The 19876-nt window shown below is 36.2% G+C and overlaps 1 protein-coding gene across 1 annotated transcript in view; it reads right to left on the bottom strand.

Moving 5' to 3' along the window:
* The window catches only part of LOC149842232 (uncharacterized), a 35771-nt gene extending 16098 nt beyond the window's left edge, over positions 1-19673 (bottom strand). The window contains exons 1-6 of the mRNA XM_089999017.1: positions 19562-19673; positions 16042-16122; positions 5908-6028; positions 5712-5806; positions 1066-1137; positions 90-392 (exon numbers count right to left, since the gene is read on the bottom strand). Of these exons, the coding sequence (XP_089855143.1) occupies positions 90-392; positions 1066-1137; positions 5712-5806; positions 5908-6028; positions 16042-16122; positions 19562-19585 (696 nt within the window). The 5' untranslated portion in view covers positions 19586-19673. The remainder of the gene's footprint in view (positions 1-89; positions 393-1065; positions 1138-5711; positions 5807-5907; positions 6029-16041; positions 16123-19561) is intronic.
* Positions 19674-19876: the final 203 nt, after the last annotated feature.

Raw genomic sequence — 19876 nt, 5'->3', positions numbered from 1 at the left:
ATTCATGCATGAAAACAAGACTATATGTAAATGTTGTAAAAATAACTAGTAAAAATGATCAGCAGTAAGGACAATAAGTATCAACTTACAGCAGTAGGACTTAAGCTTTTATGGAAGTTTGACTCCTGAGATGAGTCAAATTGATTCCCTATAGGACCATCAATCTCAACAATATCTTGTACTGATAACCTCACAGTACTAATGCCAGAGTCTAATGGATATCCTTCAGTCAACCTTTCTTCTTTCAGTGCTGGCAATTGTAAGCCTGCATCTTTGACTTCAGGAGACATACCCACAAGTGGTCCTGATGAGAATGCAGGAGGAGGAGCACGAGATTCTGCCATGGGCAATGAAACTAGATGGTTTCCAAGAATATTCTTTTCTAGACCACTCTGCAAGGTGAACAGGAAAAAACCTTGTTAGCATAAAATTTTCCTGAGACACCAAAACAAATTTTGATGCTTAGCCTCTCATAATGCATTATAATATAAATGCAAATGGTGTTCCACAATTCTAACAAAGAACAATACATATATAAACAAGAGTGCAAACAATCTCCTATAGATGCGTTCATTTAAATCAAGGGGCCGTTATTAAAAAACTGCTAAACCTATTGTTCCCCATGTTATTCATCTGAAAAGCACAGCTAGAAAATCATGTGTAGAAAATTGAAATGTGACATGAAACCTTCACGTAGATACTGTGGCAAAAAAAATTTTAAAACGCTACAGAACTTCTTGCCTTTTATTTTGTCAAATTTCAATAAAACTTTCAAGTCCCACAAAGTCATTGAAGGATATTCATGATTTGCTACTATTCAAGTTTACCATACTGTTATCTTAACAGCTTCACTGCTAGGGAAAAAATTGCAATAAAAAAATTCAAACCAGATTGCAGCTTTGTTAATGCTGAATAACTGAGCCTAGAAAAATCTGCCTTACAAAAGGACTTCAATGAATAAAAAGGAAAAGAGTACAATGTTCATTATTTTAACAGCAGACATGAGAAATATTCAACATATGACTACGAATGTAAACTTATCAAATATTAATAACTCAAACTCACCTGGATGATGGCTTCCTTCAATTTCAAATGAAGGCGAGATCCAGAATCTTTGATAGTCTTTGGAGGCCATATCTGCACAAGGAACCATTTGAATAACCCATCCATTATAAGCATTAAAAGCACCACATTTGTCTGCACTTATCACACATTAACATCATATGAACAGGAGAGATTCCATGATATATTCACTGTTGCAGATCATACAGCACTTATCAGCCAAACTAGAAAAGATGAAAACAGAAAAAAGAGGAGCATAAAGCCTCAGAGTTAGAAGTGAAATAGCATATGTGGAGTGCACATTTAGTGAAAAGGCTAATAAAGAAGATATTATGGTCAACAGAGAAGGCACCGTAGCGCCTTAGTGCACGAAGTTCAGAAAGATATGAAGATATCATCAAATGGATGGATGAAGTGTGGAGAAGTTGACCATATGTAGTGCAGTGAGCCAGTATGCATTCAACTGAAAGACATTTTTATGAAGTAACAGTAACACTTTCCCTGATATGTGGTGGTGTGGGAAGAAAAGAAGTCATAAAAGGGAGTGTGTAGTTCAGATGCATAGGTTAGAGAGAGATCTAGAGCAAAAGAAAGTATATGACAAAGAATGAATACACTAGATGAACCATACTCCGGAGTTGTAAAGCTGGACAGTACATGGAGGTTGTATGTTGGGGTAGTTCTTTCTGCTTGTCTCAGGGAATGTGTTTGACTCGGTTGTTCTGTCTATTCTGTGGAGATAATACCTCATTACCCCTTGTAACCTTGTAATTGATTAGCTTTATTTCAAAAAAATACACAAGATGAAGCTTTGGTATAGCACCACCCGAAAAGAAAATTATACAGTACCCATTTAAGATGGAAGTCTTAGGAATCCTAAGATTGACTGTGCAAATGGGACAAGATATGATGATGATGATCTGATGGGAGTTGCATTCACAAAATGCATCTCTTTGGCCAAAAGGCTCTTTAGTCTTTACAAATGTTAGTCCAGTAACCAGTAGAAAAATAAATCCCCTAAACTAAGGCAAATGTGAAGGGAAAGACTATGAATGAAGGTACAAAGAGATGATAAGTGGTCTACAAAATAGGGAAAAAGCAAGAACAAAAATGCAATTAAATGATGAAGAGGTTAGCTTCCAACGCAACCATCGAGCTGATCTTTCTTAGGTCCTCACTGGACTAGAACTCATCTAGCACCAACCTTAGGCATTGATCATGTGAAAATGAATTCTCTACCTAGGCAAGACTTCTTAACAAGGATATTACAAATTCCAAGGCACACCCTAATCATAGTCACAAATATCACTGAGATTTTGAAAATCTCGCAATATCTTCGTGATAAATTGGGAAAATGTATTAATCCTGATATTCTCACAATATTTTCAAAATCTTGCTATTTTAATATGTTGTAATATTATGGCGATATTAAAAGCAAAACATGCTTTATGCAAGGGCAGTTTCGTACCTTTGCCCTCATTCAAATCTCTTCAACCCATAAAAGCACTTTTAGAAAAAGGTGCCTACCAGGCAACCTTTCATCAGTAGAAAGCCGTTTGTATTCCCAAGGCCAAAAGGAAAAGTAACTAGAACATTAAAATTTTTGAAAAAGAGTGCCTACATGGCAACCCCAGCACTCGTCATTTCCAATGCTAAAAGCAAAGTGTAGGGGTCTGTTAAATAGCCCAATGAGAATCCCTTCTCTCTACTCTTCATTGATATGGAATTAATTCCCTTTACCCTGTTATTGAAGTTATTCTCTTCATTAAGTCTTGCCTACCCAACTTAGTTATCTAATACTCATCACTTATCAAGCAGGTTACATTTGTAACTTTTAACATATAATATTTTCTTATTACATATGTATTTATAATATATTATAATATATGGGGATTAATATAAACTTTTTTAAAATCTCCCAAGACATTCACTTGCCAAGAAATTTCCGAGAACGATATTTGTGACTAATAGTCTTATACATCAAAAAATAAGTCACTTGAATTTCTCAAGCTGGAGAAAGAATGATTCAGCCACACTTAAGGGTTTTCTATCAGTAAGAGACTTCGACCATAAGGAAACCTTTAACCAAAAGAAAGGGATTTCTAGATCAAAATAAAAGGTGCTAACAATATGAGGACCTCTTTTAGGTACAAAAAAAGGAGATAAAAATACAATGACAAACCTAACTAAAACGGCGGCCTTACAACACTCAAACCCCTGTTGATATTGGCACTTTAGGTTACTGATGTTGGGAGTTTCTACCTGCACGCGCGCACACACACACACACTTGAGGCAATTTGGGAGCCACTTTGCTGCAACTTGACCTGTTTTAGCAGTCTTTTATTTCCTGTTGAGCCAGCCTTGGAATATTGTTTTTATGCCAAAAGAACCTGCACCATTTACATCATGGTTGAATTTCTTGGCAAGTCAACTCGTGACTCAGCCAAGTCATATCGAGTCGGCAGATTACCAAAATAAAAGATCTGTATAGCTTGGTGGGTGCCCAAACCCGCCCAAGTCAAACAAATAACTCAGGAGACTTGGCTGAGTCATGGATCACATAAGAATTGGTCAAGCTTGATTCAAAGGAAAATGCCAAGAACTGGCTGATAATGTTTCAAAATATAACTGAATCAACCAACGAGTCTAATACATCTCCGACAATTTAGTTATAACTAATGAAAAAATAAAAAGATGACAAACCAAGGGGTTGTTGAAACCCTAACCCCCTCGGCCCCAACCCTCTCTTCGTCTCTCAGTCTCTATGTAGTCAAAAGCACTGACTAGTCTGTCTAGTCGGCCTAGGCATAAGTAAAATGCCTAAGCTTTGCAATTCATAAGTGGGTGCCTTAAAAGGTACAAATTATGCCAACTAAGGTGCCTAGTCGGCAACTAAGCTTCCCTCACCTAGGCACAAAGGCAGTTTAGTCATTTTTATTATTATTATATGTATTCTGTTTTATATATAATTATATATATGTGCATATGTTTTTGTGATTTGTTCTATGAAATGATGAAAACATGCTTGATAATTATATATATTGATTATGAGTTCAAAAAAAATTTATATATATTGATTATGTGTTTGTGTTACTTTTGCTTTTGGGATTTTTTCTGTGAAATATTGAAGGTGTGCACAGTTAAGCCTGAAAGAATGTTTAGTATTACTGATTATGTAATATATTATATATATATGTGTGTGTGTGTGTGTTACTATGCTTCTGTGATTTTTTCTGTGAAAGACTGAAAAGTATGATTTTTTTGTATATATACAGACATATATATGTGTATATATAATATACACATATATGTGTGTATGTGTGTTAAAATCAATTTTTCTGTGAAAGGCTGAAAGCAAATTTTGTTAGTTATACTGCATGTGTTATGAATAATTGAATATAAATAATGTGTGTGTGCCCCCTGTGCGCCAGAACAGGCATCACAGTCCGACATCTTCTTGTGGTGATTCAGACGTTGTCCGGATGAATTTTCCAGTGTTTTCACTTCCTAGGAGAGCACTATGTCGGCATGGACAGGCTTTCTTGCGGCATGTACAGGAAAGCAAAGGATATATTATTGTCTTCCACTCTTCTTTCTTAGCTGTACGGAATTTTGGGCTGCCAAGAGACATCATATTCAAAAAATGAGTGTAGCTGAGATGCGTATGCTGAGATGGATGTGTGGAAATACAATAAAGATAAGATTCGGAACGAGGAGATACGTAAGAAGGTAGGCGTTGCACCCATTGAAAATAAGATGAGAGAGAATCGTTTACGGTGGTTTGGACATATTCGACAAAGGCCTAATGATGCTCCAGTTAGAAGGATGGAGAAATGGGAAAATATATTAGTTAAAAGAGGTCGGGGTAGGCCTAGGAAGACATGGATGGAGGTGATAGGAAAGGATATGAATGCTTTGAACCTCACCGAGGACATGGCATTGGATAGAAATGAATGGAGGAGAAGGATTCATGTGGAAGACTCAGAATGATTTTCTTTGTTGGTTCATATCGCCGACCCCAATCGTTTTGGGATGAAGGCGTAGTAGTTGTTGTTGTTGTTGTTGTTGTACTCTTCTTTCTTAGCTAAGGGGCTTGTCTGCTTACCTGTACCAGCCTTCGGGCTTGAGCCAGGAGCATCTTTGGAGGAAATACATGGATGAAAAAAGTGTTTGTTACGATTATGCCATCCCAACTTAGCTGCCTGGCCCAGCCATTGGCAATTTCGTACTTGGTGTCATGAAAACATCTCATTACTAAAAATATTAAACATATTTTTATGTAAGTTTTGTATACTCTCACCTATTCTGCACAGAAGAACAAACTAATAGCACTGAAAATCTTAAAGCCGTAAAACAGTTTGATAATGTATCTACAAAGGGGTGTTTTCCAAGCATGAGAAATTCTACATACGATACAAATGGAGCACCATCTTATTCTACGACAACGTATAACATCGTATCCTTATACTCCATGCAGGATGAAAACGGTCACAGTGCTGCATGTAAGTCTACTTTTCATAAGATCAGTATTGTGGAGGTGACTCAATCACCCATGAGAACTTGGATATACAGTATATATATCCAGGATATTTAAAGGAGAAAGATTTGCAGAAAAGGAGTAGCACATATTTCTAGTTATAGATCTTACTGGAGAAGAGCATGCCGGACAGACATAACCTGCTGGTGCTGTATTAGGAGGAAAACTTTGTATATGGGATACCAAGCAGTTTGTGTGAATAATATCTGAGATGAGCACGAGAAGTGTGAGCAAAAACTGCAATCTAGAGTCAGCCAAATACATGTAAAGTGATGAAGCATCTTCATTGTATAACAATAGAACATACGCAAGCAGCCAAGTCTAGTAGTTTGAGGATCTGTCCCAGCATCTATTACTGCCTGGCACATGCTGCAGGTTGGTGGCCAATCATATTCTCCATCTATGACCCATTCAGAGTAAGCCCGCACCTGTCATAATGAAAGATAATAATAATAGTCAGGAAAAAGCTCTAGCTGATTAGAAATTTTGGGAAAAGTTGCCTGTGAAAATACCAAATTACAACAGAACAGTTAACATCTTGGTTGAGGTTCGCTAGTTATAAAAAATCAATTTTCAATTGCAAAAGTTCTTTCAAGTGGTGAACTTGTATATTACCTGAAATAATGTACAATGTCAAGAGATAAGTAATGTCACCAAGTACACACCTCTGTGCTCACAAAAGTCATGCACAATGGGATGAAGTAGGGGGGATGGGATAATGGAGAACCTAGCCGAGGTCAGGATCCAACAAAGCTAGGTTATTAAATAATAAATACATATCACCATCCTAACCCCAATAACTAATGATCCATTTTGAAATGAATAAATTTGAAGATCAACGAGGCAACAGAACTCCATGGGGACTAACCACTAAACCATTTCACATAGGGCAAAAAAATCCAACTTTAGATTACATAAGCCACCAACATTGAAAATCATCAACAAGCTCAGATAAAGCTCATGGTGATAAGTGGAGGTTACAAAATTACTGACTTGAAAAGTGTAAGAAGTAACATATGATAGACATCTACAAGCTTAAGTATGTTGCCTTTCTTTCAAAAAAAAAAAAATACAAGCTTAAGTAGGCGTCAATCACATCCCAGCTTAGTGAAATAAAATAAAGTGTAAGGAAACAAAAGAAAACAATGAAATTGTAATGTTGCTCTGAACTGTAAAGAAAAGCTGTCACATGGATTCGGGTGCGGGTGCGCGTGTGGGACACAACACAGATACGCTTAGTACGATACAATAGTTTTCACAAATTAGGACATGGGGACATGGTCATACATGCACATAGATGTGTGTACGTGTGTCAATGTATGTATAAAACAACAATTTTAAATTACTATAATTAGGAGCATCAAATAATGAAACTAAGTTGAAATTGAAAATGTACAACAACAATAACTACGCCTTCATCCCAAAACAATTGGGGTCGGCGATATGAACCAACAAAGAAAATCATTCTGGGTCTTCCACATGAATCCTTCTCCTCCATTCATTTCTATCCAATGCCATGTCCTCGGTGAGGTTCAAAGCATTCATATCCTTTCCTATCACCTCCATCCATGTCTTCTTAGGCCTACCCCGACCTCTTTTAACTAATATACTTTCCCATTTCTCCATCCTTCTAACTGGAGCATCATTAGGCCTTCGTCGAATATGTCCAAACCACCGTAAACGATTCTCTCTCATCTTATTTTCAATGGGTGCAACGCCTACCTTCTTACGTATCTCCTCGTTCTGAATCTTATCTTTTATTGTATTTCCACACATCCATCTCAGCATACGCATCTTAGCTACACTCATTTTTTGAATATGATGTCTCTTGGCAGCCCAACATTTCGTACCATAAAGTAAAGTGGGCCTAATAGTCGTCCTATAAAACTTTCCCTCCAACCGCAATGGCATTCTATGATCGCACAACACTCCAGTTGCACTCTTCCATTTCATCCACCCAACCTTTATCCTATGATTTACATCTCCATCAATTTCTCCATACTTTTGAATGATAGATCCCAAATATTTGAAAGAATCATCCACCGGTATTTCTTGCTCACCAAGCTTCACTACACTCTCATCTCTATTTCGTTGCTTACTAAATCGACATTCCATGTATTATGTCTTACTCTTACTCAACTTAAAACCTCTTGCTTCCAATGTCTGTCTCCATAATTCTAACTTAGCATTAACCCCAACTCTAGACTCATCAATCAAAACAATATCATCAGCAAACAATATACACCACGGCACATTTTCTTGAATTGATCTCGTAAGCTCATCCATCACTATAGCAAATAGGAAAGGGCTTAAAGCAGATCCTTGATGTAACCCAACCGTTATAAGAAAATTGGTTGTCACCCCTCCACAAGTGCGGACATTGGTTACTACTCCTTCATACATATCTTTAATTATACTAATGTACTTGAGAGAAACACCTTTCTTCATCATTGTCCACCAGAGAACGTCCCTAGGTACTCTATCGTAAGCCTTCTCCAAATCAATAAAAACCATATGCAAATCTTTGTTCCTCTCTCTATTTCTCTCAATAAGTTGTCTAAGAAGATGTATAGCTTCCATAGTAGATCTTCCAGGCATAAAACCAAATTGATTCTCCGATATCATGACAACCTTCCTCAACCTAGACTCAATCACCCTCTCCCAAAGTTTTATAGTATGACTCATGAGTTTTATACCACGATAGTTTGTGCAATCTTGTATATCACCCTTATTCTTATATAGAGGCACCAAAGTACTCTTCCTCCACTCATTAGGCATCTTATTTGTCCGTCAAATCTTGTTAAAAAGATTTGTCAACCATTCTAAACCTTTCTCTCCCAAGCATTTTCAAGCCTCGATAGGTATACCATCTGGGCCAACTGCCCTTCTTGATTTCATTTTCTTCAAAGCCTCTGCAATTTCTTTCTTTTGAATCTTGCGCATGAAGTCACGATTCATCTCATGAAAAGGAATGGAAAAGTCTCCAAGATCCTGAGCATGACTTTCATTAAATAGCTTATCAAAATAATCTTTCCATCTCTCCTTAATCTCCTCATCTTTGACTAAAACCCTTTGCGTTTCATCTTTGATACATCTAACCATACCCAGATCCCTCGATTTCCTATCTCTCATTTTTGCAATCCTATAAATATCCTTCTCACCCTCTTTGGTATCCAACTTGTCATAAACCTCCTTATATATCTTATCCCTCGCGTTCCGAACTACTTTTTTAGCTTCCTTCTTTGCTATCATATACTTCTCCAAATTCTCATTATCACGACTTTTACTTAGATTTCTATAACACTCTCTTTTAACCTTAATAGCTAATTTGACATCCTCGTTCCACCACGATGTATCCTTACCTAGTGGTGCACCGCCTTTAGACTCACCCAATACCTCCTTAGCCACCTTTCTCATGCCACCCGCTATCCTATTCCACATAGATTCTGAATCCTCCTCGAGACACCAATCAACTTCCTTAACTACCCGCTCTACAAGCATTCCTTGTTTAGCTCCTTTCAGTGCCCACCACTTAATTCTAGGATCTATCCTATGTCTATCCCTTTTGCGGCATTGTCTAATTCTAAGATCTAAAATTAAGACTCTATATTGTGTAGCTACACTTTCTCCCGGTATAACCTTACAATCGATGCAACAACCCCTATCTCTCTTTCTAAGTAGGAAAAAATCTATCTGACTCGTATTAACCCCACTTTTAAATATTACTAGGTGAGACTCCATCTTCCTAAACCAAGTGTTTGCTAAGATCATATCATAGGACAAACCAAAATCTAAAATCCTTTCTCCACTATCATTTTTTTCTCCTATACCATAGCCTCGATGAATACTCTCAAATTCATCCCTACTAATGCCTACATGCCCATGAAATTGAAAATGTAATTGATGACAAATTTTAGAAGAATCAAGTGAATATGAAATAAGTAACTAGTTTCATTAAAGAAAATAGATAAAGTTAATGACACAATGTTGACTGTGCGTGAAACTGGTTTGACTATGTTGATGTGAAGTGTCCAAGTACTGCTTCATGACTGTATGGGATACACATGCTAAATGAAGTGTCCGATGTGACATATAAGAAAAGGCATTACACCCTTTCCAAAATGTGAAGGAGACATCTCAGTTATTCCAGATCTTAAAACAAAATTATGACAACCATGAAGATATGTGGATTTAAAGTTTTAAACTCCTCATGGTTTTGAAGCCAAAGACACTTGGTATTTTTAGCATCCCACATTCATCATAGAAATGTCTGCATGCAATTCCTGCAAGAAATAGACATGCAGGGAAACTTTGGCATTTTACAGTACAGGCATTCTGGTCATTGTGCATTAGTCTTGGGGCAGATTGGTATTTATGTAAAATATTGGGCTTGTATTGTATTATTGTGAAGGTCTTACCAAGGAGTAAGTAATTTGACACATTCAGACAGTTCAAGTATAAAAGGTCATCTGCATCTTTGGTTTTGAAACTTTGTGAAAAGGAGAAATTCTTCAAAAACACACTTTGACAATTAATCAGAAACACATCTAAGTTTTCAACATTGTTAGAAACACACCTAAACTTTTTCATGGTTAATTAAAAAAACAGGGTTTACTTCCATCAAAATTGTTGTTAGATGTGCACCTGTAATTGCCAAAACATAGATGTGAATTTTATTATTTCCAAAACTTTAGGCATGTTTTTGAAAACTTTTCCAAGTAAGGAAATCTGTTGCGAGGGTAAATCAGCAACATTAATCTATTATTTCAACTTGGGTAAATGATAACCCAAGTTAGGTGTGTTCTTAACCATATCAAAAACTTAAGTGTGTATTTTATTATTTCCAAAACTTTAGGTGTGCTTTTGAAAATTTTCCCAAAAAAAAACATTTACCACAAGGTCCATCACACGCATGGAAATTAATATTCCAGATGTGCAATCCAAGAGCCAAAAAATGCAATGCAGCTCCCAAAGATTTGAATTAAGAGAAAGAAATAGATAATCAACTTTATGCACAGCATCAAAACAACATAAAATTTAGGTAATGTTTTCACCCTCACAAGTAAGTCGACTCCTCTCATCGTGGTTGTACTTTTAGATAGATACGGCATGTTTGTACTACGATGAGTAGGATGAGAAGTCTATAGTAACCTCAAAACGTGCAGTGGCATATTGCTGAAATCACGTGATGATGTTCGCCTTCACGGGCAAGATGCTCAAGTGGGTTGAAAGACCGGAGCATATAGAATGGGTCTTCAGTTAAATAACACCTGATGCATCCATTCGACCCGCTGTGTTCAACAAGGGAGAGGATGGATTGGTACAAAACTCCGATGGACAGATAGTTAACAACTACTCATCGGGCAAATGACTCGGTGTCCCCAATTATCAGAGTTAGGGGACGGGACTACCAAAAATTATCCTAGGTAGTAGATCCCATAGACTTCTGCAAAAATACGATGCATCCATTGTCTACGAATACCTTTGGAGAATTCTTTCTCTGTCACTGACCGTCTCCTTAGGAGCGGACTCAGCTAGCTACCCGGAGTATCTAAAATGCATGGCATAATAAACCCCCGGACTAGTCTCAGTTGTTTCTACGTGTTGTGTCTTGTGCATACCCGCAAGGCCAGCTAATATCGAAACAATAAATATCCTATTCACAACACTTGTTGGCTCGAGTCTCTTATGATTAATAGAACTGCTTATGGAGTAATTGCGTACAGCTTGAGATTTACGAACCGCTTACATCTTATGATTCATGTATTTATTTGTCGTGAAATTGCATATATCTTGTGATGAATGAACTATTACCTTGTGGTAGTTAATAACTCACTTGATTTCATAATTAATTACTTACATTGGGAACACTTACGGGGTTGCATGCTCAATTGTTCATATTAGAGATACTTATTTAGGCTGCATAACAAACTTAAAGAAGTCAGAATAAAATACGTGCAGAATTCCTCAGGTCTGCATATATTTTATGCGGACTTCATCAATTCCACATATATTTTTATGCGGACTTGCTCAAATCTGTATATATTTTATGCAGATTTAAGGAAGTCCACGCATATTTTATGCGAACTTCCTCAAGTTCGCATATATTTTTATGCGGACTTCCTTAAGTTTGCATATATTTTATTCTGACCTGAGAAAGTTCGCACATATTTTATGCAAACTTTTTCAAATCTACATATATTTTTATGCAGGCTTCCTCAAGTCTGTATAATTCATTTGCATAATCTTTTGTTCATGCTAGAGATAGTTTACTTGCTGCTTCGTTAGCTTATTCTTTGTTAAAATCCCTTAAATAAGATGCATTTGCTTAACTTTTGTTATTTATTGTCTTACTTGTGCACCTACCAGTTTTTTACGAAACTGACTCATTTTATGGGTACAGGTGATGATTAGGTTTACGAGAAGGGTGATGGCACGATGACGTGTTGGTATCAAGATGAGACTCTTCCGCTGACGTTTCGCTCCCGACGACATTTTGATAAATTTGCATAAAGGTTTTCTTAAAAATCTCTCATTTGTACAAGTCTTAAGCTATTAAAAATTGCATTTTCATAATCTATTTGGTTTCTTAAATGTACGGGTTCCAAATCTGTTTGTGAAGGAAAGTTTACGCTGTAATACACTCAAGATCCATTGACTTGCTATTTCAAATACCATTTTCCGTTGAACTGCTATTTAAAACTCTCATAAACGAATGATTTCAAGGCTTTCAAAAATTTTCTAAAAGTTACAAGTCCGAGATTTTTTGGGCATTACAGAAATGGACCAACTATGGGTGCAATTGAGTACCTACATCCATCCAAGATGAGGCAGATATAGACATGCTTCAGTTGGCTAAGAAGCTCAGTACATCTAGGTTGATACATATCAAACTAGTTCACTGCATATCCAAAACACTTGTATTTTTGTAGCATTATTTTTCTTAGTTTTTAAACATATGGATTTTATCATATGGCTTTCTCAATCTTTTTTATCTTTATTGCATATAAACTACATGAATTCGATGTGGTCAGATCAAAGTTGTCAGTCGAGGAAGTGGGAAGCGAGGCACTTCTAAAATTTTAGGAAGCGGAGAGAAGTCGACTTGGAAGCGAACTGAGAATCATCTCAAAAGCGAAAAGAGAAGCGAACCGGAGGTGACATAGGAATCAAACCGAAATCGAAGGAAAAACAAAGAGGGAAGCGACCTAATATTCGAGTGGAAAGCGAAAAGAAAGCGAATAGGAATTGAGTTTTCCCGAAATTGGATTAAAAAATTTTATTAAAAGCTAAAACTGTCTAAGTCGCCCAAAGAAAAAGGAAACTCACTTTCCAATATTGGGAAGCAGGCTTCCCAATTAAAATGGGTTTGTCCCCGTGCATTTCGGAAGTGCTGCATTTTGTGCTATGTTCTATAGTGTTTTCGGTAATCCTGGGTCAGATCCGGATTCATGCCGAATTTTACAAGATCCACGTCCATTTTTCACAAGGATACTAGTACAGACCATATCTTGAAAAAGATATGGTTCAGTTGAGAACTTGACTGAGACCCTAACCCTTTTTTACCGTCATACTGAAGATGCAAGTGGGTGCACCCAAACTTATGCTAATGGTGGGAATGTGTTTCATAGAATAGCTTAAGAAATGGCACATATTGTAATCCAAATTTTGAAAGAACTACGATTACATCAGCAAATACTTAGAAGAAATAGAGTTTCAAAACTCATTTTAAAAGAGACAGTTATTGCTCATAACGAATTGAACTTAACTTAAGTTGTGTTTAGATATAGGAATGTAAATCTCCACTCACAAGATTCCCTGAAATTCCAGCTGATATGGCACCATTTTCATCCTCCTTTCTCTTGAAGCTAGAACACTCATATGTATGATGGGGGTTTTAGGTGAAACATAACACCAAGATAATCCATATTTGGGGAATTATGATGCAAATAGAGGTGTCAATGCAAATCATCGCAAAGTTATCATGCATGCAACATTTTTTAACCCCTATCCAAAAACACCCTAAAGAATAGTGGTCTCGATTGGACCACATCCACGAATGGGCTTTCCTTACATGGGGAAGTTACCGAAGCACGTCATCAAAGTACTTCTTGCTCACTTCCGTGATGTTCATTCTAGTATCGGTTACTCAGATCTATTACTTCTTATTTTCTACATCATTTCCAACTATGGCAACTATCATCAAGAACATGGGCATGAAACCTTTTGATTTCACTATTATCAAGAATATACAATGAAGTTTTATCCAGTACCATTGTGGATCCAACAAGAATGCAAATAATTGCAGACATTCTAGTGATTAAATAGTAACTAGTTTAAAAGGAGTTTATATGCCTCTAGGGATATTTATAACATTTTCCTTATGAAACTAAATTCTAGAGTTTAGCAGCTCTCAAAGCATAATGCATCATCAACTAACGGATCTAGTAACTATGAACGGCACCTTAAGCCTGGTTCTAGAGGCATAAAGGAAACTTTGAAATGTATCTATTGTCCAAAGCTTGTATCATTTTTTTCATCGGACAGAACTAACCAGACATCAGTTAAACACTCTACACGAAATTGGGATTAGATCAATCATGAAATCATGCTGCAACCAAACAAGCGAAATCAAGCTTCCACCATGATCTGAAACAACATCACTTCAATCATTGCAGTGTTTCCTTGGAACAGAAGTCAAAATTCAGGAATGGACTGTGTACAAAAGCAGAATTTCATTAACAACCTAGCTTAAGTTGAATAACTCAAGGAAAAACCATTTTTTATGACAAATCTTTAGGGAATCCTTGTTCATGAAAAGGGATTACAAAATGTAGATCAGGCTTTATTAGCACAATTTCTTTCAAAATGTGACAGAGACTTGGTGCTCTTCTCTCATTAGCACTTGAGAAAAAAAGAAAACAGAAAACGTATTCCTAAGAGGCCTTTACATATACATATATGTGTATATGTGTCTCTCAAAAGGTGGATGTCGATGGGAGCATGGCTGTGAGTATGGATGTGTGTTCATATGTATATTTGTGTTTGTGTGTTCATTAGCATGCACATTTTCCTCACCAATATAATGAGTTTTGTACCTTTTGGGAGCAAAATATATGGCAGATTTATAAAGTGCTTGAAACACTGGGAGAGTGCCTGTGGATATTTCTTAAGATTCCACAAAGACGACATAAGTTTTGAAGGCCAAAGAAATTTGAGTCAACTTCTAGAAATAGTTTGGGATAGCTAAAAAGCTCTACTGAAGGCTTGCAACAATATTGAACTGCCTATGTGAAATTTATTTCTACAATCAAAAGAACTGTTTTAATAAAGAGAGATTATTTGTATTGCACAGGAACTTGTGGAAAAAGGAAATACAACTATGCATACATAAAGCTCATGCTATTGCTTCACTAATTTTACAATTCAACAGCAACTCATTATAATGGTAGTCAACATTTCAAGCACCTCCATTCCAATCATAAAAGAAACAGAATAATGGCAGGAAGAGTTTGACATCCTTTTAGCCATACGACAAACTGTGGAAAGTGATAATCCAAACCATGATTGTCTAGTTTCCAAACATGAGACCAAAAATGCCTTGTGCAATATTTGTGAAACCCATTCTAAACAACATCCAGAAATAAAACTTGCACATTCCTTAACAGTTAGACTCCACACAAAAAAAAATGGGATCAAACTGGGAGGGCCGTTGGTTCCATGCATAAGCAATATCACACAATGACATGCCACAACCAATGTCTCAGAAAACATGATGCTGTGAGACTCGGAATTTCTATGACACATTACTCACCAAGTTCTTGCTGGAGTGACAGGGCATATCAACGGTGAAATAAATAAAACCTGTGCACATGTACACAAATAATTGGCTACCAAGCTTTTTTGGGGAACTTCCCATCTCAGTAGGAGCTTTCCAAAGAAATAGCTTAGTAGTTAGTAGCCACATTAGCAGTGCTTGGGATGATTTTAGGAGCGGCATATTCCCTTGGAAACTCTCTTTTGTTGCAGTCAATCATGAGTCAGAAAGCACACAGAAATGTTTTTTATAACTGTAAGACAAAAGGAAACTCAGCTTCAAGCAATTCCACGGTGGACATTGTGACACGTGCGCACGTACACACAGAACTGTAGATTTTCTATCAGAAAAGTAAGTTCATTGTATTACAGCCAAAACCATGGAGCTATCCCAGAGAAACAGTGACCCAAGTACTTGACCAAACAAAACTAAAAGATTTTTCAGTAACTAGAACCTCTTTACACCTAAAGAAAAAGAAGCTCCTGGTCTGCACCAAAAATGACTAGCAACAAGCAAAACATTTGTGAATCTAACAAGTCAATGAATCATTCATTTTAACTTCTTCGTCAATGTTATGCAGAATAGCACATAGTTAACACAAAATGAAAGAAGTTACCAACTTACCACACATATTTGGTGCTCCGGGAAACAAATGCACTCTCCGCATACAGGAACCTTATGTACAAAACAGTAAAGCTTTGTTGCCTACATGCAGCAATACAAATGTTAGCAGTCTTATGAATGTTTATAAGACAAATTGATTTGCAGAAAGCAACAACATCGAGAAAATTTCAAAATCTTCAAACAAAGAAGATATCCAATATATAATGGAACTCACATATTGATGTTTACATAACTTGGGACAAATCTAGAAAATCATTAATAAGTTTAAGTTATTTTATCAACCAGCAGGTAAAAGAAGGGTATGAGAGCTACTGCCCCATTTTTTCCACACATAGGATAAAGTTCTCAGTGAACATCACTAAAATAGCTTTGAAGGAATGAAGAAAACCAATTATAATTTTTGTTATTCTGTTTCTTATCATTATTTCAATAAAATGGTCTACTGAGCAATATTTGAGGGGAAATTATTATATTCTTGTTATTATGATTCTTATTATTATTTAAATAAAATGGTCCACTGAGCAATATTTGAGGGGAAACAGAGACCTTGAAATAAAAGACACAATTAATAGAATTTGCAGCTTATAAAGCTAAAAAAAACTACGGAAACTCAGTAGTACTGTCAACTAACGATAGAAGTCACTGAAGAAACACCACTATGAACCAAGAAAAAAGTCAAGATAAGAAAAAAAGCTTTTACACGCAAGTCGAAAATGGTTGAAGTAGTATATATATATATATATATATATATATATATATATATATATATATATATATATATATATATATACTACTTCAACCATTTTCGAACACCTCATATCATTATCTGGGTATATGACGGTTCAATCGTCTATAGATGATTCCCCATACACTACCCTTTCCAAAATATTGGGTTTCGAAGATACAATACAGGTCCTTCCTTTCTACTGTACCAAACCGACCTAGGCATGCTAGCTCGCCTCAACTATTCTTTCCTATTCCTAATAACCATCCGATACCCGAATTGTCTTATGCCTTATCAATCAGATTAAATTTATGAAATAACTGACAAGGAGCAACCGATCCCTTCTTTCGCTACCACTTGCTTCCCAGTTCTATCTCCCCACTCCCTTCCATCAACTGATTTAATTGTTGGATCTTAGTGGTGATATTGAGAAAAGATCACCCATTTATGTTATGGATTCTCGCAATTTCTGTGTATATCTGTGCAATTAATAGATTCTCCTAATTTCTATTTCTTTTCTGTGTATACTATATTACTATAATAATAATATGATCTATACTACTATTTATAAATAGTATAGTTATAATTGAATAAAGTAGTTATGGTTAAGTTAATAGTAATAGTATCATATGGTTTTGTTACTGTTTCATTTTTTGATTGTTTTTTTATTGTTTTTTTCTCCCTCGGATGAATCTAAAATTCCAGAGTATTTATTTTCACCCAGAGTATATGTTTTCATGAGTCGAACCAAAAAAAGAAACTTTTAATATTTTCCTCTTTCCTCTTTAACTTAATTAACCGATAGAAAAAAGGATAACTCTTTCTTTTTTGTCCGCTATAGGAAACTAGAAATGAGCGTTCCTTTTCATGATTCGGATTTATTCGCCATTGGCAGAACCAAAATATCGGATGCATCGATAGAGAAATATTTGGTACATGAATTCATGATCAGATATCTATATCCGTATATAAATCCTATATAGACATAACCTAGTCTCTTTTTTTTTCTGGAATCAGTCAAAGATATTGAAAAATAGATTGTTCTTGTAACTCAGAATGAACACACCTATGATTTAACTTCTGGAAAATAACACACCTATGATTTAACTTACAATCAGGGATATAGCCAAGCACAGCCAAAAGCTCAGACGTTCAAGCTCGGTCTGCAACACTTCATAACAAGCTTAAGCTTAAGCAAAGCTTCAATAACTCTGCTTGGTAAAGCCAAGCCATATCGTTTAAAAAATAATTATCTTTTATTTTTTAACATGTTATGGTTTGAACTTGAGAACCCAGATGCAAAAGCAACAGTATACCAGTATAACACCATATTAACATTGGCTTCTCTATGAAATACTGTATCCAAACGTTATACACTTAACATGCATTTTAATTAACTTGAAGTCATGTAAGCTCAAGCTTGGTTCATTTAGTAAACAAGCTCAAGTGCAGTCACAATCTTGTTCATCATGCTCATCAAATGAACTCCAGTTATCAGCTTTGCAAAATCTGAGGCCGAGCCACTTCATTGCCAAATGCAGACAACCTTTTGAGTGGAATGTAGATCATTGAAATAAACCTCAACGACTTGAATTTGATAGCCTGTATTTTATAAGAATTGGCCAAGTATTTACCTTCTTGTCATCAGCCATATTGTATTTACTAGAAAATTTCAACTTCCCACCACTTGCATATTTTATACTGCATGAACACATTACCGCTCTTCAAACCTAGTTTATATACCGTGAGATGTCACTCACACGTAGTTACTAGTTTGTATACGGTGTTTGTGTCGTATGTCAAACTATATGTTTCTATAATTAAGTCGGCTTTTTATTTTCCATTACAACCTGATGCCTCATAAATATAGGGATTCTTTACTACATTCATTCTTCTCCTTGATGTTGAAATGGTTATTTTACAGCCTTATGACATCTTTTTTAATATCAAGAAAAGAATAAAGTGATATACTCACACGGTTAAACACTCGGATTATTTTAGTTATGCGTTAAAAACCATTATGATTTTCTTGTTGAAAATGAATAAGTTCTCATACTTTTGGGCAAGATTTTCCCCAAAAAAGAAACAATGAAATCAAAACTTTGAAGTCTTCCAAGTAATTTAATATATGATAGAAAATGTTGTCTTAACATCAGGTAGTAATCAATGTCCAGCAAACAAAGGATTATTTCTATCATACTGAACTTCATCTTGATCGCCAAAAGAGGAGAATACAACAATAGTAGGAACGCGTTTCTTAAGAGCTAATTGATGAACATGACACAGCCATCTTACATCGTCAGAACTCCTAACAACTTATCAATGTGAAGTTCAAAACATAAATTTTATCGATGTCCACTTCCGTATCACCGATATTCCACCAATCATTAAACATAATAGTTGCAAATATAAAGCATACTGAAGAAATTCAACCATTTCTGGCTCCAATTACGCACGGAATCAAAGATGGATGCGTGAATTACGCGTCCAGAAAACTAATCTCGCGCGAGAAGCATCAGAAGCCACGGATTTAGACCAAAAAAACTAAAGATTATGCGTGAATCGGCAACCACATTCTCGTATTCACTCCTCTCATCATCACAAAATTTCGCGAAAAAACAGAGACGAAATACCCAAAGATCCAAAACTGGATAAAAATTTGAGATAGAAGATCGGAAGACCAGATCAACGAACAAACGCAATCTACAACGGGACGGACCACCAAACTTGACAAAGAGAAAACAACAGGAATGAGCTCCGATCGATCCAATTACCGAAAGAAGGAAGCGAAATTACCTTTCGGCATTTACAGACGACCATTGCATCGACCGGCGGATTCGTAGAGAGAGACAGAGAGAGAGAGAGATTATATATATAGTACGAGAGATGGGATCTCTCGCCTCTCCTGTAAACCCTTCACCGTGAAGAAATTTTATTAAATAAGAATGAAAATGGAAAATGGAAAAATAGAAACTGAAAAACCGAGAGGTACATTGACGTGGGAATGAAAATGGATCGGGTTCGTTCGATCTAGATCCGAAGTGTATTGTGGTATGGGATCCGTGTTCGCATATGTATCCGATACCAAGTCGGATCCAGAACAAATACAGC

This window comes from Nuphar pumila, chromosome 3 (genome assembly GCF_984573655.1).
Source record: "Nuphar pumila chromosome 3, dmNupPumi1.hap1.1, whole genome shotgun sequence".
Taxonomy (NCBI): domain Eukaryota; kingdom Viridiplantae; phylum Streptophyta; class Magnoliopsida; order Nymphaeales; family Nymphaeaceae; genus Nuphar; species Nuphar pumila.
Note: the sequence above shows the minus strand (reverse complement) of the source record. Positions and strands in the feature narration are given on the sequence as shown.